This window comes from Melanerpes formicivorus, unplaced genomic scaffold (genome assembly GCF_026170545.1).
Source record: "Melanerpes formicivorus ecotype bairdi unplaced genomic scaffold, bMelFor1.0.p_v2 SCAF_138, whole genome shotgun sequence".
NCBI lineage: Eukaryota > Metazoa > Chordata > Aves > Piciformes > Picidae > Melanerpes > Melanerpes formicivorus.
The window spans coordinates 550093-573955 of NW_027142490.1; the positions used below are offsets into that span (position 1 = coordinate 550093).

The window sequence follows — 23863 nt, forward strand, 5'->3', positions numbered from 1 at the left end:
GGTGTCCAGAGAAGGGTGACGAGGCTGGGGAGAGGCCTTGAGCACAGCCCTGAGAGGAGAGGCTGAGGGAGCTGGGGTTGCTTAGCCTGGAGAAGAGGAGGCTCAGGGGAGACCTTATTGCTCTCTACAACTACCCGAAGGGAGGTCGTAGCCAGGAGGGGGTTGGAATCTTCTCCCAGGCAACCAGCACCAGAACAAGCGGACACAGTCTCAAGCTGTGCCAGGGGAAGTTTAGGCTGGAGGTGAGGAGAAAGTTCTTCACTGAGAGAGTTGTTGGTCATTGGAATGTGCTGCCCAGGGAGGTGGTGGAGTCACCATCCCTGGAGGTGTTCAAGAGGGGATTGGATGTGGCACTGGGTGCCATGGTCTAGTCATGAGGTGTTGGGTGACAGGTTGGACTTGATGATCTTTGAGGTCTCCTCCAACCTTGGTGATTCTGTGATTCATTATAATTCCTTAGGATGCTTTCTCACACCCCTCAGAACAAGAGATATGAAGCAGTGAAAAATAATATGTAAGGAACTTTTTTATTTAGTGGTTCATGTGATCAGTAGAGAGCTAGCTTCCAGAAGCTCTTGGCAGGACCCTGAATTGATCATCACAGATGAGTGGCTGATTGCAGAGCTGAATCAATCTGTGATTACATTACAATATAAGGGCCAGTTTCTGCAACCCCTTATTCATGCAAGCAGGCCTAATGGAGGCAAAGTTGGGAGGGAGAAGGAAGCTGAGATCATCTAATTTCTTTTGAAGCATAATAAAAAGTCCTGCAGAGTGAAGGGGTTAATGCCCTGGAGACTGACTTTTTCCCACATACTCCATCAGCTGTACACAATGGGAAATGAAGAGAATTCATTTAATAGTTGGTAATGGCTTGAGTAAAAGCAACCTCTGTAAAGCTCAGCCCCCCCCCCCCCCCCCCCAACATTGTAGGGCTCAATTCAGAGAGGATATTGACTCTAGTAACCTGTTCAGCTTTGAGAGCCTAGTGAAAAGTTCCTTAACCAGTAGTGGCTTCTTCTGGTGGGTTTGTGGCATATCCATCTGAAGCTTTTTGTTGAAAAGTAACAGAGTACTCTGCAATTATGTTTTGAATACTGTAGGAAGCATCACTGCAATTAGCCCATGTTGCCATCATTATCCCTAGCCCAGCTTGTGGCCAGGTGGGGGCTGGTCTCTTCTCCCAGGCAAGCAGCACCAGAACAAGAGGACACAGTCTCAAGCTGTGCCAGGGGAGGTTTAGGTTGGAGGTTAGGAAGAAATTCTTCATAGAGAGAGTGATTGCCCATTGAAATGTGCTGCCCAGGGAGGTGGTGGAGTCAGCATCACTGGAGGTGTTTAGGAAGAGACTGGATGGGGTTCTTGGTGCCATGATTTAGTTGGTCAGATGGTGTTGGGTGATAGGTTGGACTTGATGATCTCAAAGGTCTCTTCCAACCTGGTTTCTCCTCTCCTCTCCGAACCTCTCCTCTCCGAACCTCTCCTCTCCGAACCTCTCCGAACCTCTCCTCTCCTCTCTGAACCTCTCCTCCCCTTCCCTTCCCTTCCCTTCCCTTCCCTTCCCTTCCCTTCCCTTCCCTTCCCTTCCCTTCCCTTCCCTTCCCTTCCCTTCCCTTCCCTTCCCTTCCCTTCCCTTCCCTTCCCTTCCCTTCCCTTCCCTTCCCTTCCCTTCCCTTCCCTTCCCTTCCCTTCCCTTCCCTTCCCTTCCCTTCCCTTCCCTTCCCTTCCCTTCCCTTCCCTTCCCTTCCCTTCCCTTCCCTTCCCTTCCCTTCCCTTCATCCCCAACCCCCCCAAATCTCTCAGGCTTCTGGAGTTCCTGATGTTTCCTGTTTGATTTCACCTCTGCAAATAACCAGAGAGCTAAAAACTGGGACTAAAAAGGGGTAGGGATGGAGGGAAACATGCCTTTAAAATGTTTTGAAGGATAGCAATTACCTGTTTTTGTTTATGAGCTTTGTGCATTAAATCCAGGCTGGCCATTAGGTAGCCAAATTACCTTTTCCTCTTATCCAACATAAAATACACTGTCATTTTCATAAGTAATGTTTCATCTTTCTGTATAGATGCACTATTGGCTTCTTAATTAGGCCAATAATTATTCACGCATTAGTGTGAAATGTTTAGAAGTATAATGGCAACTTGTTAAATCTGTAATTATTGCCCCTGATCATGAGCAAGCTTCTTTTTATGTGCATCACCAGCTCTATGTCTAAAAAAAAACAAACACCCAAAACAACAAAGCCAACAAGGAACAAAACATTTGCAACACTGAATGATGGAACTCGGTGGAATTCACATCTCTCGACACTTTCACAGTATCACAGTATCACAGTATAACTAAGGTTGGAAAGGACCTCGAGGATCATCAAGTCCAACCTATCAACACAGACCCCATGACTAGACCATGGCACCAAGTGCCACGTCCAATCTCCCCTTGAACGCCTCCAGGGTTGATGACTCAACCACCTCCCTGGGCAACCCGTTCCAATGCCGAATGACTCGCTCGGTGAAGGACTTCCTCCTCACCTCGAGTCTAAACTTCCCCTGGCGCAGCTTGAGACTATGTCCTCTTGTTCTGGTGCTGGGTGCCTGGGAGAAGAGGCCAACCCCTTCCTGGCCACAACCACCCTTCAGGTAGTTGTAGAGGGCAATGAGGTCACCCCTGAGCCTCCTCTTCTCCAGGCTAAGCAATCCCAGCTCCCTCAGCCTCTCCTCAGAGGGCTTGTGTTCAAGGCCTCTCCCCAGCCTTGTTGCCCTTCTCTGGACACGCTCAAGTGAGTTGAGGTTGAAGACTTGACCTTCCACAGGTAGAAGTCTTGATGAATCCTGGCCTTGGACACTCAGTGGTGCTCCACTTTTCTAAGAAGCTGCTATTTTGAATTTCACACAATCACAGAGTTGTTGCAGGTGGAGAAGACCACTAAGATCACTGAGTCAAACCGCCTGCCCATCACCACCATGTGCATTAAACCATGTCCCGAAGTGCCAGGATTTCCTGGTAATTCTGTGTCTTTGCAAGATGAAAACTGCATGCTTTGCACCACTGTTATGAAAACTTTTGAAGTCTTCTTATATGCCATTAGTTCTGTGTGCAATCCTTGCTTTATTTGTTGTTGTTGTTGTTGTTGCTGCTCTGGAAACTCAAATTCTATCCTTTCCAGCATGCTGATCATCTCTGGTGCTTTGACAAGAAGGCATGAAACCGTGTTTCTGCAGGAGAGCTGTGATGCAAGAGTAACTTCCCAGGTTTTTCTTTTGGATGGTGATGCTTCAAAACCTGAACCATGAGCTGGCTGGCTGGAGCTCTCCCTTTCCTTTCCATCAGCTCTTCATCTTCATGGTCCTCGAACAAGAGGACACAGTCACAAGATGTGCAAGGGGAGGTTTAGGCTGGATGTTAGGAAGAAGTTCTTCATAGAAAGAGAGATTGGCCATTGGGATATGCTGCCCAGGGAGGTGGTGGAGTCACCATCACTGGAGGTGTTTAGGAAGAGACTGGATGGGGTGCTTGGTGCTGTGGTTTATTTGATTAGATGGTGTTGGGTGAGAGGTTGGACTCAATGATCTCAAAGGTCTTTTCCAACCTGGTCTATTCTATTCTATTCTATTCTATTCTATTCTATTCTATTCTATTCTATTCTATTCTATTCTATTCTATTCTATTCTATTCTATTCTATTCTATTCTATTCTATTCTATTCTATTCTATTCCATGCCATTCCATTCCATTCCATTCCATTCCATTCCATTCCATTCCATTCCATTCCATTCCATTCCATTCCATTCTTTCATCCAGAAGAGGTCATATAATCACAGAATGCATCAGGTTGGAAGGGACCCTCAAAGTCATCTTGTATAACCCCATGCAGTGAACATGGACATCTCCAGCTAGATCAGGTTGCTCAGGGCCTCATCAATTTGACCTTGAGTGTCTCTAGGTATGGAGCCTTGTAATAAAATGCTTATTTTTATATATTTTATGATCTAATATCTTGGGTGGTGGTTATCTTCAAACAGCACTGTAACTTATTTACACACTATATCTGCAGGTTCTCTTCAGTTGTGGGTATTACATGCCACATATAAAGGCAGTTAAATGATGCAAGCACAGATCTAACTTTTCCAGTGCAGTGATTCAAACTGGAAATACAGGTTCTGTGATCTGTGGTTTTCCCACAAATGGGATCCTGTGGCAGATTAGCTGGGGACTCATGACTTGCTCCTCTGTCTGGTATCTTCCCGGATGCTGTGGCTATGGTTTGAGCAGTCCTTGGCTCAGAGAGGGCTAGGGGGCCTCTCTCTTGTGTGCTCCATTGCTGGCCTGCAGCCTCTTCTGGGACTCAGTTCTCTTGGATCTTTTCCCATTTCTGCCTTGGTCCAGGTGCAAGGCCTGGGTGTAGTTATTGCCTGTTTGTGCAAGCCCTTCAGCTGCTGCTCAGGCAGCATTTGGCTCTTGCTGGGTGAGAACAAGGCAAGTTGCCTAACTTCTTGGCTGGTTTAAATGCTGTCCCAAGACAATTAATGCCCTTTGGCATTGCCCTGTGACAACTGGACCTGTAGGATGGGGCATATCCAAACAAGGCCAGGGGCACACACAATTCACAGCTGTTAATTACACATGGTACATGTTTGTCTGGACCCCAGGAAGGGTCCAGGTTTGCACATTCACAGGTGCTTATCCCATTGTCTGGTCTAGGGCATGTTTTGGGGTTTGACACTTCAGGACAAGCCTCAACAACCTCTCTGGGCAACCTGTCACAGTATTTCACTACCCTCACTGTGAAGAAATTCCTCCTAATGTTTACCCTAAGTCTACTCTGCCTGATATTAAACCAGTCTGACCCTAGGGTTTAAACCAGCCATTTTAACCCTAGTTTAAAACAATTGCCCCTTGTCCCATTGCTACAGACCCTTCTAAACAGCCCCTTCCATCTTTCTCATTGGTCCTCTTCAGATATTGACATGCACACTATTGCAATAGTGACATTTGATCCCACAGCTGAAATTCTCTGGGAGGAAGGTTGGGTTTTTTTCACTTTAGGAACCTGACTGACAAAATGCTGTGGCAGACTCAAAGATAAAATGCTCTTCCTGATGAATGCTTTGGAAGTTCTTCTCTAGCCTGACCTATTCTTTTTACTACTGTGCCTGCCAATCTGCACATAAATTTTGATGTGTGTGTGTCCATATATACACGTAGGTCCCCATCCAAACATGCTCCCTATAGATGCAATTTATGCACAGGCACATTCTTGTCTATAACATTAAATACAGAACCCTACCTTTCTACACCATTATGGCTCCACTATTATTAGCTCAGGAATTAAATGTTTCAGAAGCTGGGGTACATCATGTCATCATAACTTTGGTCCTGTGCATTTTGCATTCCTCAGCTGTGTGATCAAGCATTACTTCTCGAACCATGCATCTGTGTTTAGCTTTATTGGTATGCTTGGGAGTTGCAGCCATGTAAAAATAGACATTTCTCCTCTCTCTCTCTCCCCCAGGAGTTTAACCTTCTGTGGTGAAAACTCATTCGCTTTTGTGCTGCAGGATGTGGAACTCCACTCCTCTGTGCAAATAAAACTTGAATATGGTCCTTGAAACCCTGAATTGGTAAACTTCCCTTTAATCCTAGAATCCTAGAATGGTCCAGGCTGGAAGGGACCTCCAAAGGTCATCTAGTCCAACCTCCCTGCTGTCAGCAGGGGCATCCTCAACTAGAGCAGGTTGCCCAGGGCCTTGTTGAGCTTTACACAGAATCACCAAGGTTGGAAGAGACCTCAAAGATCATCAAGTCCAACCTGTCACCACAGACCTCATAACTAAACCATAACACCAAGTGCCTCATCCAATCCCCTCTTGAACACCTCCAGTGATGGTGACTCCACCACCTCCCTGGGCAGCACATTCCAATGGCTAACAACTCTCTTGGTGAAGAACTTTCTCCTCACCTCCAGCCTAAACTTCCCCTGGTGCAGCTTGAGACTGTGTCCTCTTGTTCTGGTGCTGGTTGCTTGAGAAAAGAAACCAACTCCCACCTGGCTACAACCACCCTTCAGGTAGTTGTAGAGAGCAATAAGGTCCCCCCTTGTTCAGATACCATTTCATCACAAACCTACCAAAGAAATGAGCATCAAAGTAAAGAGCTCCTCATATTTTAAGCTACATAGATTTGAGAAAGAGTTTGGACTCTTAGGAAAAAAAACACATTGTTAGTTTAGGGTTGAGTTTCCACTTTGGATTGCTGATTTGAATGAAATGTGGAGGGCTCTAGAGGTGGCATCTAGGTAGAGTTTCCTCCTAACCGAGTTATGAAGGAGATGAAAAGAAATAAAGCCAAAGTGAACGATCAAGAAGAGTTACACGGTTCCCTGCTGTATTAGAGTGGCAATAACCTTTTGTTGTTTTGATTTACTGCTTTGTAAATTGGGATTACCATGGCTGTTTCTGATTTTTACACAGCACTTAACAGATAATTAGGGTTTGTCTACATGCTAAGTATTTCAGCCACTCGTGGTATTTTAATGGCAATCCCCAGACTTGCATTTCCAAACGCTTCAAGACCACAGTTTTTGCGTGCTTCATCTGAGACAAGACAGGATATTGTCTTCAATTATCCCAGAACCCATTTCCTTTCTTCCACTCAGAGGGTGTGAATGTAGAGCTGGTACCTGGAATGATATTGTAGTGGAAGTTTTGGGGGTAAAGATACTCTTGCATGATATTGCTTGCTTTCGTTTGCAACTGGATGTAGAACTTGGTGATCACAGAATGCATTGGTTTGGAAGGGACTCCCAAAGCTCATCTTGCCCAGACCCCCTGCAGTGAGCAGGGACATCTTCAACTAGGTTGTTCAGGGCTCCATCAAGTTTGACCTTGAATATCTGCAGAGGTGGGGCATCCAGCACATCTCTGGACAGCAGTGGATTTGGTCTATTAGGAGAATTGTCAGCATTCCCAGGAAAGGCTGTGCTGGACAAGAATAGTTTTGAATCTGCTGTTCCTTTGAGATCTGTTTCCACAGACTGTGAAAAAAAAACACAAACAAACAGAACCAAACAAAAGCCCCCAAACAACAACAACAACAACAAAGCAACAATAATAAACCAAACCCAAGACTCCATGTTTCTAAATAGAACATAATAGTGAGAGAGAAGGAAAGAGGCATCAGAAAGAGGAGACTGTGGATGGCCCTTCCCTGGAGGTGTTCAGGGCCTGGAGCAACCTGATCTAGTGGAAGTTGTCCCTGCAGGGGGGTTGGAACTAGATGATCTTGAAGGTCCTTTCCAAGCTAAACCATTCAATGATGATATGATTATTGTCTATGCCCACTTGGCTGGAAGCACTTAGCCTGATCACCATGATGAGCTCAAGTTAATATATGCTGCCTCTTGGTAAACCTTGCTAATTTGAGTTCAGAACTGTGCTAACTTTAATTAAATGGCATCTAATTTAAAGCTGGCTTCATATCTTGGCTCCTACCCCTGTTCATGGGAAGAGTGAGATTTGTCTTCTCATAGTGATATGACAAATCCCCACAGTTAGCACTGAAGTTCTTTACTGGGTAGGTATAAACTGTCACTATGACAATAGTGGCCTAACTTGTAAGCATAAGTGTGAAACAGAGGATGGTTTGGATTGGAAAGGGACACCTTGAGATTGAGTCCAACCCCACTGCCAAAGCAGGACCACTTAGAGCAGGTCACACAGGAACGTGTCCAGGCAGAGTTTGAAGGTCTCAAGGGAAGGAGACTCCACAACCTCTCTGGGTAGCCTGGTCCAGTGCTTTAGCATCATCTCAGAGAAGAAGTTCAAGAAGTTCAGGAGAGGTTGAGGGAGCTGGGATTGTTTAGCCTGGAGAAGAGAAGGCTCAAGGGAGACCTTATTGCTGTCTATGACTACCTGGAGGGAGGTTGTAGCCAGGTGGGGGTTGGTCTCTTCTTCCAGGCAATCAGCACCAGAACAAGAGGACACAGTCTCAAGCTGTGCCAGGGAAGTTTAGGCTTCAGGTGAGGAGAAATTTCTTCACAGAGAGAGTTGTTAGCCATTGGGATGTGCTGCCCAGGGAGGTGGTGGAGTCACTGTCCCTGGAGGTGTTCAAGAGGGGACTGGATGTGGCACTTGGTGCCATGGTTTAGTTAGTCATGAAGCGTTGGGTGACAGGTTGGACTTGATGATCTTTGAGGTCTCCTCCAACCCTATTGCTTCTATGATTCTATGAAATGCACATGCAAGACATCTCATCCTTTAGTGAGGAGCATGAAGGAAAATACTTTATCTGTTGCTGGCTTTTTTTGTTACCTCCAGAAATTTGCTACAGCAGCAACAACAATTTTCCCTGGGAAATCATACCAGAGACATAAGGAGGGAAAACCAGGCAACAGTGCCATCAAGCTAATCAAGGATATATTTTCATTTGGATTGGAACTGATGGAATGTTTCTTTTTTGTTTCTTGCCTGCATCACTCCTTTTTCTGCTCTGAAATAACGAGGAGAGCAATCGACATCTGCCGACAGCAAATGATGTGTCAGCTTACTGTAAATTCCTTCTTAAGTCTGGGCAAGTGTAAAAAATGCTAAATGTAACATTAATTGATCAACTCAACATACCAGAAGAGCTAAATTGCTCCATATGATGAAAATGCTCATTTCTTTCTTTTTCCTTTGCCATGTTCAGAATCTCCTTTTCAAGTGCAACCACTTCGCTGCTGATCGATGACCGTGCAAAGGGAGCGAATCTCAGCTTCATCCTCCGTGGCGGCAAATGAGTTTAATTACTTCTGCAGAGGGTAATTGGTGCAATCAGAAGAGGTTAGCAGATCAGCTGGGAATGGTTATTGTTTCATAGTTTCGTAGTTTCATTCAGGGTTGGAAGGGACCACAAGGATCATCTAGTTCCAACCCCCCTGCCGTGGGCAGGGACACCCCACACAACATCAGGCTGGACAGAGCCTCATCCAGCCTGGGCTTAAACACCCCCAGGGACAGGGCCTCGACCATCTCCCTGGACAACCCATTCCAGGGTCTCACCACTCTCATGGTGAAGAACCTCCTCCTCACCTCCAGCCTGAATCTCCCCACCTCCAGCTTCATTCCATTCCCCCTAGTCCTATCACTACCTGAGATCCTGAGCAGTCCCTCCCCAGCCTTCCTGTAGCCCCCTTCAGACACTGGAAGGCCACAATTAGGTCACCTGGGAGCCTTCTCTTCCCCAGACTGAACAGCCCCAACTCCTTCAGTCTGTCCTCATAGCAGAGGAGCTCCAGCCCTCTGCTCATCCTTGTGGCCCTTCTCTGGACACGTTCCAGCACCTCCAGATCCCTCTTGTAATAGGGGCTCCAGAACTGGACACAGTACTCCAGGTGGGGTCTCACCAGGGCTGAGCAGAGGGGGAGGATCACCTCCCTCGACCTGCTGGCCACACTTCTCCTGATGCAGCCCAGGATCTGATTGGCTTTGCGGGCTGCCAGTGCACACTGAGAGCTCCTGGTGAGCTTCTCCTCCCCCAGCACCCCCAAGTCTCTCTCCTCAGGGCTGCTTTCCAGCCAGTCACTGCCCAGCCTGGATTTGTGCCTGGGATTGCCTCGACCAAGATGCAGGACCCTGCACTTGCATTGTGCCAATGTGTCCATCCTTGAAATGCCAATAGTAAAATATTTTTTGTTACATATATTAGATCTATCATAGAAGGGTTTAGGTTGGAAGGGACCTTCCAGATCATCGAGTTCCAACCCTCCTGACATGGGCAGGGACATCTTCCACTAGACCAGGCTGCTCAAGGCCCTGTCTGACCTGGCCTTGAACACCTTCAGGGAGGGGACATCCACAGTCTCCCTGGGTAACTTGTTCCAGTGTCTTACCACCCTCACTGTGGAATGGAATGGAATGGAATGGAATGGAATGGAATGGAATGGAATGGAATGGAATGGAATGGAATGGAATGGAATGGAATGGAATAGAATGGAATGGAATGGAATGGAATGGAATAGAATAGAATAGAATAGAATAGAATAGAATAGAATAGAATAGAATAGAATAGAATAGAATAGAATAGGATAGGATAGAATAGGATAGACCAGACCAGGTTGGAAGAGACCTTCAGGATCATCGTGTCCAACCTATCAACCAATCCAACCCACTTAATCAACCAAACCACGGCACCAAGCACCCCATCAAGTCTCCTCCTGAACACCTCCAGTGATGGTGACTCCATCACCTCCCCAGGCAGCCCATTCCAATGGGCAATCACTCTCTCTATATAGAACTTCTTCCTAACATCCAACCTAAACCTTGAATTTCTTTCTAATATTCAGTCTAAATCTACCTTCTGATAGTTTCATTCCATTGCCCCTTGTCCTATCACTACATGATCTTATCAAAAGTGTCCCCCCAGCTTTCTTGTAGACCTCCTGAAGGTACTGGAAGGCTGCTCTAAGGTCTCCCTGGAGCTTTCTCTTCTCCAGGCTGAACAGCCCCAACTCCTTCAGCCTGTACCCATGGGGGAGGTTCTTCAGCCCTCTGATCATCTTTGTGCTCTCCTCTGGACCCTCTCCAGCAGCTCCATGCCTTTCTTGTGCTGGGTGCCCCAGAACTGGGTGCAGTACTCCAGGTGGGGTCTCACCAGAACATAGCAGAGGGGGAGAATCACCTCCCTCATCCTGCTGGTTACACTTGTTTTGATGCAGCCCAGGACACAGTTGCCTTCTGGGCTGTCAGTGCCCATTACTGGCTCACACTGAGTTATTCATCAACTGACACCCTAGAGTCCTTCTCCCCAAGACCACTTTCAAGCCACAGCTTGCCCAGCCAATATTCATGCTTGGGATTCCTCTGACCTAGGTGCACAGTACAGAGCTGTAGAAAATGCAAGTGTTTTCCAGCAGAACTTGTGACCTCAGCCTTCATGGGTTAATACCTTTGCTCTGGGCAGTAAAAACTAAGTGTTAATACAGCATTTCAAACCCTGTCATCTTAAGTCTTTTGTGAAAACAATGTGTTTGTGTTGTAGCACAGGGCTGTAGTTATGTAGTGAGAAAGCATAATGTGCTTCAATAAATATTGAAGCTCTTGGCCTCCTGCCGAGGGTTTGATATTGAAGCCTACCTAGTTATAGACTCTGAAATGGATGCCCCTTTTCATTCCATGCTGAATTTGCACCTTTGCTACAGCCATTTCACTTTGCATCTCTGCACATAATTATTGTGAGACTGATTCAACAGAGCAGCACTAGAGAGATATATGTGGAGCTCTTCATAAACAGCAGGCAGTCTGGTATTACGTTGATGGAACTGGAAAGGTTGAGGAGCTAAACCACTGAACTGGACAGCACTGGAGCGGGCTACCTAGAGAGGTGGTTGAGGCTCCTTCTCTAGAGACTTTCAAGACCCCTCTGTATGTGCTCTTGTGTGGCCTGCCCTAAGTGATCCTGCTTTGTCAGGGGGGTTGCACTCTATCTTCAGAGGTTCCTTCCGACCACCAGCACCAGAACAAGAGGACACAGTCTCAAGCGGTGCCAGGAGAGGTTTAGGCTGGATGTTAGGAAGAAGTTCTTCCCAGCAAGAGAGATTGGCCATTGGAATGTGCTGCCCAGGGAGGTGGTGGAGTCACCATCACTGGAGGTGTTTATGAAGAGACTGGATGGGGTGCTTGGTGCCATGGTTTAGTTGGTTAGATGATGTTGGGTGATAGGTTGGAGTCAATGATCTCAAAGTTCTTTTCCAACCTGGTCTATTCTATTCTATTCTATTCTATTCTATTCTATTCTATTCTATTCTATTCTATTCTATTCTATTCTATTCTATTCTATTCTATTCTATTCTATTCTATTCTATTCTAACCCCTACCATTCTATAATTCAATGAAACCTGGCAGGTTATCACCAAACAGGACTTTAGGCAGTTGTTGTCTAGCTCTCTGTTACCTTCACAGTATTGACGTGTGGCCAGGGCACTTTGGGACATGGTTTAATGGCCATGGTGGTGTCAGGTCAGTGGTTGGACTCGATGGTCTCAGAGGTCTTTTCCAACCCAAAAAAACTCCTGTGATTCTATTTTGGTCTAAGTTTCTCTGAAGTGAGTTGTAAGTGTAAAAGAGAGAAGAACTTTGTCCTTTGTGTTCTCTTCCAGAGAGCAAGTCAAGAATCTTGTGTTTAGCATCCATCACCTGTAGCCTCCAAGAACTTAGCTGCTGGATACCTGGGTAAGGAAATGCAGTAAGGGCACAACCAGGCTTGTATCTTCCTAACCCTAATCTAAGTATCACTTCCTCCTTATGTCTTAATTCTTCTGAGAAGGCTTAATTGGCCTCCAAGGCAAATGGGCTCAGGAAGGGCATTTGGCTCTTTTCATTGTGCACCAAGTCATCACAGTTTTCAGTCACAAGTGGCTGTAATCTTTTGCTATGTGGTTGTGCATGTATTTTTAATCATAGAATCATGTAGCTTGGAAAAGACCTTGAAGATCCTCTAGTCCAACCATGAATCCTGCTCTACCAAGTCCACCACTAAATCATGTCCTCATCTACATGGCTTTTAAGCACATCACATCCAGGGGTGGTGGCTCAGCCTGTTAGTTCATGTTAGTGCTGAAATGTCCTCAAAATGTTGTTATTTATCATTGGGCTAGTGGGCATCCCAAGGAGACACTGAGAAGCTGAGCAGATGCTTAGCCCCTCAGGAAGTGTTGCATTCTGAGCACTTTGAAGGTGCACCATTTTAGCAATACTTTTAGATTGAAAAGGGTGGTGGTGGTCCCCCCCAGAGGCATTTCATTTGGTTGGCATCCTCTGAGAGCTGCCTGCATGGTCTGTGTCCACACAAAAGTTAGACCCTAGACACAGTCCTGTTAAATCACTGACCTGAAGCAAGTTCTTTTGATCAAGTTAAGAGCAGTGTGTGTCTCACTCATGAAATTTTGGCCCTTTTGGCGGATTTCTGTTGTTTTGCAGCGTGGAAGGTGCTTAAGCACCAAAGCTGCAACAAGCTGAGTGGTTGAGTTCAGAAAGAAGTTGTGACTCTTCCACAGAAATCAGTGGGCACACGGGAGCAGTCTGAGGATTTGGGAGGGAGGTTTTCCAAGACACATAAGAAGTTGCCCATATTTCAGCTTCAACCAGCTACTGAATTTCTTCTTTGTGTAATAACATATCCCTGCCAGTGTCCTCATTATGGTTCATTCAATACAAGAACAATAAGTGCACACAGTGGCCTGGCCACTCAGGCACTGTAGATCCATTGACTGCAAGATCTGCTGAAAAATCAGAACAGCAGCGTGCACAGAGGGGGTCTTCAATCCTGATCTATAATTAACTCTGCAAAAAAAAAAAATAAGGTCTGTTCCAGTTCAAACCCTTAGAACTATGTGCTCTAATGGAAACACTACCACTGACGTTGCCAGACTTGCATCAGTTACCAACCTGATTGTCTCATTCATTGGGACACTGGTGCCAGGGCCATAAAATCAAATTCCAGACAGCGCAGTTTTTCAGCTGAGTGAAACCAGAGCCCATTCAATTCACATAAGCTCAGGGCACATCACCTTCTAAAAACTCAGCTTTGATTTTACTACTTGGCTCAATCAAGGGGCAGAGTGGCCAACAGGATGATGAAAGATTTTTATATGAAGTCTCTATCACTTAAGGTCATTGATAAGGCTCTCTCTCTCTCTCTCTCCCACCACTTTATATGTTCAGATTTCTCATATGTATTTCTCTGGGATGTTTCTTCTTTAGACATTCATTCTTTCCCAAAATCATAGCACCAGAGAATGATTTGTGTTGCAAAGGACCTTGAAGATCACCTAGTTCCAAACCCCCTGGCCCCCAGGGGCAGGGACACCTCCCATAAGACCAGGTTGCTCAATCCCTGCCCACCTGGGTGTGCTGATCGACAGCCACTTGAATATGAGCCAACAGTGTGCCCAGGTGGCCAGGAGGGCCAATAGCATACTGGCCTGCATTAGGAATAGTGTGGCCAGCAGGAGCAGGGAGGTCATAGTGCCCCTGTACTCTGCTTTGGTTAGGCTGCACCTTGAGTACTGTGTTCAGTTCTGGGCCCCTCAGTTTAAGAAGGACATTGAAACACTTGAGCGTGTCCAGAGAAGGGCAACAAGGCTGGGGAGAGGCCTTGAGCACAGCCCTGTGAGGAGAGGCTGAGGGAGCTGGGACTGTTTAGCCTGGAGAAGAGGAGGCTCAGGGGTGACCTCATTGCCCTCTACAACTACCTGAAGGGTGGTTGTAGCCAGGAAGGGGTTGGCCTCTTCTCCCAGGCAACCAGCACCAGAACAAGGGGACACAGTCTCAGGCTGTGCCAGGGGAGGTTTAGACTCGAGGTGAGGAGGAGTTCTTCACCGAGCGAGTCATTCGGCATTGGAACGGGTTGCCCAGGGAGGTGGTTGAGTCATCGACCCTGGAGGCGTTCAAGGGGAGATTGGACGTGGCACTTGGTGCCATGGTCTAGGCATGGGGTCTGTGTTGATAGGTTGGACTCGATGATTCTCGAGGTCCTTTCCAACCTAAGTGATACTGTGATACTGTGATACTGTGATCCTCCCTGGCAACCTGTTCCAGCATCTCACCACTCTCACTGGGAAGAATTTCTTTCTAACATCCAGTCTAAATCTCCTCTCTTGTCCATTCCCTCTTGCCCTATCACTACAAGCCCTTACAAAAAGTCCCTTCCTGCTTTTCTTCTGGACCCTCTTCAGGAAGTGGAAAGCAGCTATCATGTCTTCCCAGAGCCTTCACTTCTCCAGGTTGAACAGCCTCGACTACATCAGCCTGTTGCCATATAGGAGGTGCTCCAGCCCTCTGATCATCTTTGTGGCCCTCCTGTGGATCTGCTCCAGCAGTTCCATGTCCTTGTGTTTGGGGGCTAGAGAAAGTGGACACAGTACTCCAGGTGGGGTCTCATGAGTGGAAAGGAGAGAGGGAGAATCACCTCCTGCAGCCCCAGAACACTGTTGCCTTCTGGGCTGTCAGAGCACAGATATGTCTCCAGTACTTTCTTCCTGAGGAGCAGAAAAGCTGCAATGAACTTTCTGTGGAAAAATGTTATGGGCAACATTCATTTCAGATGTTGTCCCCCAGGAGGTACAGATGAGGTGTGGGTTGTCAGTGAGACAGTGGGTTGTCCCACTCACAGGTTCTTGGTCTTCATTTGGTCCTCTGACTCATAAGGAACTTCTGCTACGTTGGTTTCCAAACTGCAGGCCTCTTCTTCACCTTGTTTTCCCACTGCTATTTCTGTATGCTTGTGCATATATTTGCTTCTCTGATAATTTGCCTTCTGCAGGAGTCTAGGAGCTTGTATTCCTGAGTCATTTCTCCTGAGCTTGCACCACTGTTGTCACTTTGTTGAACTCATTTACATCTCTGTAAGGAGTGGGAGAAAAGCAGCATCCTTTCATGCTCCTTTTGCTTCTCTCATTGCAAAGGTGTAAATGACAAAATATGAGATTGTCAGGGATTAAATCTGGCTCAGGATACTCAGGCACTGAGTTATGCTTGCAATTTGAGGTTCAGGAATTACCAGGGACTGTCAGTTTTCGTGTCACACCGCTTTCTGAGCTGTAGAAATAGCACTGCAATGTGGTAAGAAAAGTGAGAGCCTGTTTACTACACTGCCTTAGAAACTGAGGTCACCTAGCAACTGCTGAGGTTTGGGTGGTCATGGAAAATTAGGACCTCAGGGATTAGAAGATCATCCTAGAATCATTTAGCTTGGAAAATACCCTCAAGATTGAGCCCAGCTGTTAACTCTACCAAGTCTACCACTAAGCCATATCCTCAAGCACTACATGGCTTGTAAACACATCCAGGAATGGTGACTTGGCCAACTCTCTGGACAACAGATGGCTTCTAATGCCTGACAACTCTTTCAGTGGTGTGGGTTGGTCTCTACTCCCTAGTATCAGGTGATAGAATGAGAGGAAAGGGCCTGAAATTGTGCCAGGGGAGTTTTAGGTTAGATATCAGGAAACATTTCTTCACTGCAGGAGTGGTCAGGCACTGGAACAGGCTGCCCAAGGAGGTGGTGGAGTCACCATCCCTGGAGGTGCTCAAGAAATGTGTGGACATGGCACTTTCAGACATGGTTTAGTGGCTATGCTAGTGTAAGGTTGATGGTTGGACTCATTCTTAGAGGTCTTTCCTAACCAAAGCAGTTCTGTGATCCTAACTTTCCTTTAACTATTATGTTTAACCATGCACTTCTCAGGGTGAGCCTGCACAGTGACCTGAAGGACATGCAGTGTGTTGCCTGGTTTTAAATAACATGACCTGCATCATGTCTGTGGAGACATGTCTAAACTGGATCCTATGGGGTTCACAAAATCATAGATTGGTTGAGGTTTGAGGGGAATTCTGGAGGTCATCTGATCCAATCCTGCTGCTAAAGCAGGGTCATCTAGATCTAGCTGCCTAGGACCATGGCTCACTTAAAAGGACAGAGACTCCACAGTTTCTTTGGGTAACCTGTGCCAGTGCTCAGTCACCCTCACAGGAAAAAAGCTGCTCCCTGATGCTCAGAGGATGCCTCCTGTGTTTTAGTTTGTGTCCATTACCTTGTCACTGGGCACCACTGACAAAATCAGGCAGGATGGGGCTCTGAGCAGCCTGATGTGGTGTGAGGTGTCCCTGCCCACGGCAGAGGGGTTGGAGCTGGATGATCTTTGAGGTCCCTTCCAACCCTGACAGTTCTCTGATTCTGTAATACTGGCTCTGTCCTCTTTTCACCTTCCCTTCAGGTGTTGTCCACATTGATGAGACACCCCTCAGCCTTCCCTTCCTCAGGCTGAAGAGTGTCAGCCCTCTCAGCCTTTCCTCATAGGAGAGCTGCTCCAGTTTCTTAATCATTTTCATGGCCCTTCTCCAGTAGCCCCAGATTCACAGTCACTCATACATTTTTAAGGGTGTAATTTAGACCTGTGGCTTGCTTGCTTGTTTGTTTTAATCATTCTGGCTATTTCAGGAAGAGTCAAAGTGGAAAAATAATGAGACTCTGAGAGTAGCTCATTTGCTCTAAATTTCTTTTGCTTTATTTTTCCCCTGCTATATCTGCTCAAGGCTCTGTGGTCTTCATCTGAGTCATCTACGAAATGAACAAAGCAACAATTTATAGGGGAGATTAATGAGTGTGAGGGGCTTTGGTATCAGGGCAGTGAGTATCACAGAAATGTTATAAATACCTAAAAATCCAGCACAGAGAGGCATGGGCAAAACTCCAAATGTTTGTCACTACTGGAAGATGGAAAATAAAACCCTTAATGGGCAAAACCTCTGCCTGCTATTGGTAAGAAGCACTAAAAGTAGCCATTCTTAGGAGCACTTGTGGTTGACTAGCAGTTGTTATGCTTCAGGAGAAGGGTAGTAGTCCTGAGGAAGAGGTTTTGCTTTGTTGTATCAGCAGTTTTAAGTAGAGCACAGATGCTTTCTACTTCCAGGCTTGGTCACATTAGAAGATGTTTTAAGTACAGTGATGAGGATTATTTTTTTTCCTGTAGAGTAAAATGGTCTGCTAGGAATTAATTGTAGGCTAGGATAGGCTAGGCTAGGCTAGGCTAGGCTAGGCTAGGCTAGGCTAGGCTAGGATAGGATAGGATAGGGTAGGATAGGATAGGGTAGGGTAGAATAGAATAGAATAGAATAGAATAGGATAGGATAGGATAGGATAGGATAGGATAGGATAGGATAGGATAGGATAGGATAGGATAGGATAGGATAGGATAGGATAGGATAGGATAGGATAGGATAGGATAGGATAGGATGGAATGGAATGGAATGGAATAGGATGGAATGAAATGGACCAGGAACTTCTCTGTGAGGGTGCTGAAGCACTGGAACAGGCAGCCCAGGGAGGTTGTAGTCCCTTTTCTCTGGAGACTTTTAAGAGCCACCTGGATGTATTCCTGTGTGGCCCACACTAAGTGATCCTGCTATGGCAGGGGTGTTTGACTCAAGGATCCCCAAAGGTCCCCTCCAATCCATGCCATTCTTTGATTGGAAAAGACCTTTGAGATCATGGAGTCCATTCTATCATCCAACACTATCTAATCATTAAGTTTGGAAAAGATCTCTAAGATCATCAAGTCCAAGCTTTCACCTGATCCCTCCATGAGCACTAGATGATGTCCTTAAGTGCCACATCTAATCTGCCTATTCTTTAATACCTCCAGAGATGGTGGCTCCACCACCTCCCTGGGCAGCCTGTTCCAGTGGCTCACCACTCTTTCAGTGAAGAAATTCTTCTTAATATCCAACCTAAACCTCCCCTGGTGCAGCTTAGTGCCATTATCTCTTGCCCTGTCATTAGGTATTTGTGAGAAGAGACCCACACCATCCTCACCCCAACCTCCTTTCAGGTAGCTATGCAGAGCAATGAGGTCTCCTCTCAGCCTTCTCTCCTCATGGCTGGAATTACAGGTGTTTACTGGTGAAGTTTTGCTTCTCTCCCTTGCAGAAACTACAATGCCTTTTGACTTTTGTGTGTGTTTCTGACTGAGAGAGGTGTAAAGTCAGATATTTTCCCAGAAGCCACACAGCCCAGAGTGTACAATAGCCATGAAGTAATCGAGTGTGCATATGAGTAATTAGTGCCATAAGGAACCATATGTTTTGACTCTTTCCTGGAGCCAATTACCCCATGCCTGTGTTATCCAGCAGCATGAGAAGTGGCCCCATGCTGAAACAGGAGTTCATTACAAACCAACATGACAAAGAGGGGAGCAAGTGCATGCTGACCAAGCCAACTAGTACAGAGGCCACAAGAAAGGGAAAAATTGTCAAGGAAACTTCTGCACTGATAAGAGAGCTCTGTCTGCATCCAAGGGACAACTTCAGTTCTCAGGTGCAGTTGCATATTTACTTATTTATTTTAAACATATTGGAGGGCTGAATATGGCCCAGTGCTGAAAAAAAAACCCAGCATATAACTTACTTAAGCCCATCAAGGTTGGAATGGAGATAGGGTTTAATAAATACTGCCATTTTGTAGGTTTGAGCTCATAATTGTCTATTTACAGTGTCACTTTGAGCCACTCTGCTTCAATCCTCAGCAGATTGCATCAGGTTGGGAAGGACTTCCAAAGGTCATCTTCACACCTTGAGTGCTGTGTCCAGTTCTGGGCCCCTCAATTTAAGAAGGACATTGAGACACTTGAACTTGTCCAGAGAAGGGCAATGAGGCTGGGGAGAGGTCTTGAGCACAAGCCCTATGAGGAGAGAGGCTGAGGGAGCTGGGGATGTTTAGCCTGGAGAAGAGGAGATGCAGGGGAGACCTTCTTGCTCTCTACAACTACCTGAAGGGAGGTTGTAGCCAGGTGGAGGTTGGTCTCTTCTCCCAGGCAAGCAGCACCAGAACAAGAGGATGCAGGCTCAAGCTGTGCCAGGGGAGGTTTAGGCTGAAGGTGAGGAGAAAGTTCTTCACAGAGAGAGTTGTTAGCCATTGGAATGTGCTGCTCAGGGAGGTGGTGGAGTCACCACCCGGAAGAGACTGGATGGGGTGCTCGGTGCCATGGTTTAGTTGATTGGATGGTGTTGGATGACAGGTTGGACTTTATGATCTCAAAGGTCCTTTCCAACCTGTTTAATTCTATTCTATTCTATTCTATTCTATTCTATTCTATTCTATTCTATTCTATTCTATTCTATTCTATTCTATTCTATTCTATTCTATTCTATTCTATTCTATTCTATTCTATTCTACTCTATTCTACTCTGTTCCGTTCCGTTCCGTTCCATTCCATTCCTCACTTTTAGAGGCTTCAGAGATGGTTCCTTCCTCAGTCTTTATTCTTGTGGGCTTTCATTATCCTCATAGTATTGTCTTCCTGATAGATGCTTCTTCAGATGATCTCAGTAGATGTTCAGGTACAGTTGCAGAAATCAGGTACAGTTGCACGGCTTGGTGATGTCTGACACACGAATTCTTTTCCACGCAGCCTGCAGCAGGCTCTCAGTCCCTGAGAACGTGGCCAGAGTTCAGCTGCAGCTTGGCAACTGGATGTTGGCAGGAACTTTGTACCATATTCATTAAATATGTGCACAAGCAGGGATTACATCAGTGACAACAGCACAGATTTGTGTTAAATACAGAAATGCCTTCTAGCAAAGTGACAGAGGCGCTGGTAATACCTTCTCATTCAGTGATTTCCCTCAGCTTCAGCTTAGGTGTTATTTTACCCAACTCCTGACACCAAGACATGGTCAGCACCAATATGTTTGAAATAAATCTCTTCAGAATTCTTCACATTTCCATTCCCACCTTGCATGAACAACCTCATAAAGCACATTGCTGCTCTATGATGCTTCTATCAGGCTTAACAGGATTTAAGAATCTTTAAGGTGGCTTTATGGGGAGAATATTCATGATCGCAAATCTGTCATTTGCTCACGCTGCACATCATCCAGGTGTAGGTTTTCCCTCTGCACTCATTCACAGGAAATGTAACACAGGTGTAAACCTCTATATTTCTGTATTTCCCACAATTACAGAATCATCATGGCTGGAAAAAAATATCTTAGAAGATCATCAAGTCCAACCATTGTCTAACTCTACCAAGAGTCATTATAGAATCACAGAATCATAGAAGCAGTAAGGTTGGAAAAGACCTCAGAGATCATCAAGTCCAACCTGTCACTTAACACCTCATGGCTACTAAACCATGGCACCAAGTGCCACATCCAATGCCCTCTTGAACCCCTCCAGGGATGGTGACTCCACCACCTCCCTGGGCAGCACATTCCAATGGCTAACAACTCTCTCTGGGAAGAACTTTCTCCTCCTCACCTCAAGCCTAAACTTCCCTGGCACAGCTTGAGATTAGATCCTTCAGCACCATATATAGACAACTTTTAAATACCTCCAGGGGTGGCAATTCAACCATTTCCCTGTTTGAGAAACCTTCAGGTGTAGAAGTTTTCCTTTGTGTCCAACCTAAACCTCCCCTGTAACTTGATGCCACTTCCTCTTGTCCTATCAGCTGAGAGAAGATGCCAGTGAGAGGCTGAGGGAGCTGGGGTTGCTTAGCTTGGAGAGGAGGAGACTCAGGGGAGACCTTATTGCTCTCTACAACTACCTTAAGGGGGGCTGTAGACAGGCAGAGGTTGATCTCTTCTCTCAGGCAACCAGCACCAGAACAAGAGGACACAGTCTCAGGCTGCACCAGGGGAGGTTCAGGCTGGAGGTTAGGAGGAAGTTTTACACACAGAGAGTGATTGCCCATTGGAATGGGCTGCCCAGGGAGGTGGTGGAGTCACCATCACTGGAGGTGTTCAGGAGGAAACTTGATGGGGTGCTTGGTTGCATGGTTTAGTTGATTAGGTGGTGCTGGATGATAGGTTGGACACGATGATCACAAAGGTCTCTTCCAACCTGGTCTGGTCTGGTCTGGTCTGGTCTGGTCTATTCTATTCTATTCTATTCTATTCTATTCTATTCATTTCCCTGTTTGAGAAACCTTTGGGTGTGGAAGTTTTCCTTTGTGTCCAACCTACACCTCCCCTGATGTAACTTGATGCCACCTCCTCTGGTCCTATCAGCTGAGAGAAGATGCCAGTACCCACCTTTCTACAGCCACCTCTCAGGGAGTTGTATAGGGTGGCCATCTGTGGTCTATTTGACCATCTGTGCTTCTTGCTGCCAAGAAAAAAGCTCTTTGCCTGTGCTCCCTTCATTCCATTGACACTTTGGCAGGTGGAGGTTCCAGTTGCTTTTTATTATTTTACCTCCTTTTAGTCCTTGTCTCCCCTCTTTAGGTCCATGGCAGTATTTTAAGAGTATGCTCCCTTCTTTCCTGCTGTCTTTATGCAACTGAGCATCCTGCTTAGTCATCTTGTTTCTCATCTTGACAGCTGCCATCCCCTCTGGCTTTTCTGTTTCCACCTTGTGGCTTATTAAGATGCCTGCTTTAACCCTGAGCTCTCCTCATTTCTTCCCCACCTCCTCTGCCCTGACTTTAGGGATCTGAAGCTGTGGATCCCCAGGGATCACCATGCTGCATTAACACTCATCCTGACATTTGCTCACTGTGACAGCTTGAAGGTGACTCTGCTTCTGCTGTCCATGCCAAAGAGAGTGATGACTTACTGTGATGGGTTACGCCCATCCTGGAAGCAGGGGGGGAAGGGCTTGTGAGAGCATCGCCCTCTCTGCATGGGGTTCTCCCCTCAGGAAACTAAGTTAGTCTGTTCCATTCCCCCTCCTTGTCCAGCAAGGCTATATAAAAGAGGACACTGCAGCCATTAGCTCTCTCTTGGCCCCTGCCTTTGCTTGGATAAGGACTGCTGGGGGCTCCCTGCTTGTCAGCCACGTGGTCAGTCCTGATCCTTCTCCTGCTACCTCCACACCTCTTCAAAGAGACTGGCTTTGTATTCTTATTTTTTCTCCCATCCATCCTTGTTCCTTACCCTTGTGAACCCTACCTGTTATTGTTACATATATATATATATTCTTTGCCTCTCTTCTTCCAAGCCGACTCCAAATTATTCTTGGTGGATTTCCTCCTTCCCTTTCTCTTTCCTCTCTATTGGGAAAGAGAAGGAGGGCGCGGGGGAGGGATTCTCAGCCTTGTCCCCATCTAAGCTCTTAAGTCCCAGTTATGGCCAAACCACCACACTTAGTCACAGTTAAAACAACCAAACTAAAGAAGGAAACCATCAGAGAATCATAGTCCAGTTGGGCTGGACAGGCCCTTACAGATCACCTAGTTCCAACCTGCTGCCATGGGCAGGGACAACTGACACTAGAATAGAGTAGAGTAGCATAGAATAGAATAGAATAGAATAGAATAGAATAGAATAGAATAGAATAGAATAGACCAGCTTGGAAGAGACCTTCAAGATCATTGTGTCCAACCTATCATCCAACACCTCCTACACCACCTAGACCAGATTGTCCTACCTGACCTTGAAGGCTTCCAGGGAGGGAGCAACCACAACCTCCTTGGACAAGCAGTTTCGGCGTCTCACCACCCTCAGCATAAAGAATTTCTTCCTGATATTAAGTCTAAATGTACCCTCTTCCAGCTTCAATCCATTCCCTGTCATTCCTGGAACCACTGTAATCACAGTGGATGTAAGAAGATAGGTAAACAATTTGTCACATCTTTAATAAACTCGACAGAGAAAAATCACGCTCAGAAGCCATTTAACAAAAACCTCATCAACTAATATTATTTGCTGTAATTGTGGCCTCCTGAATGTTGATTTATTGCCAGACAATACTGTTTAATGCACTCAGACATGAAGAATTAGTATTCCAGTGGCACAGCCTGTCAGAGCAGCATCAAAGCCGTTTTATAGCCTTGTGTGCCGAGCTGCACGTGTGGTTTAAGAGCACATTCTCTCTAAACACACTGACTAGGGAGATTGTTTTACTGTTAAATATTGTCAGGGATAACAGTATTTCACTGGTTGCAGATGACTATCCAGAAGCATAATTAATCATGATTATTTATGTCATACCTAATTATCAGGAAATAACCCCAGGGATAGACTTCACTTGTATTTCACAACCTTCAGCCTATAATTACTTTGCTTTATGTTAGACATTCTCCCCGTGCTTCTGTAGAAATGTGGAAGATGGGTGTAAGAAATAAGGGCAAAGGGATGTAAGTGGCCTGAAATTGTGCCAGGGGAGGTTTAGGTTAGATATTAGGGAGGATTTCCTTCCTGCAGGAGTGGTCAGGTGTTGGAACAGGCTGCCCAGGGAGGTGGTGGAGTCACCATCCCTGGAGGTGCTCACGGAAGGCGTGGACGTGGCACTGTGAGACACAGTTTAATGGCCATGGCATTAGGTTGATGTTTGCACCTGATGATCTCAGAGATCTTTTCCAGCCACAACAATCCCATGATTTTATGAAATAAGC

The 23863-nt window shown here is 46.1% G+C and overlaps 1 protein-coding gene across 5 annotated transcripts in view; it reads left to right on the forward strand.

Moving 5' to 3' along the window:
• Nucleotides 1–23863, forward strand: part of LOC137456809 (zinc finger protein 469-like) — a 138781-nt gene that overhangs the window by 63987 nt on the left and 50931 nt on the right. The window contains exon 2 of one of the 5 annotated variants that reach the window (XM_068168435.1): nt 8680–8787. The exons of the other annotated variants lie outside the window; for them this stretch is intronic. Within the exon in view, the coding sequence (XP_068024536.1) occupies nt 8680–8721 (42 nt within the window). The 3' untranslated portion in view covers nt 8722–8787. Of the gene's footprint in view, nt 1–8679; nt 8788–23863 lie in introns of those variants that run through there. 5 annotated transcript variants of the gene reach the window in all.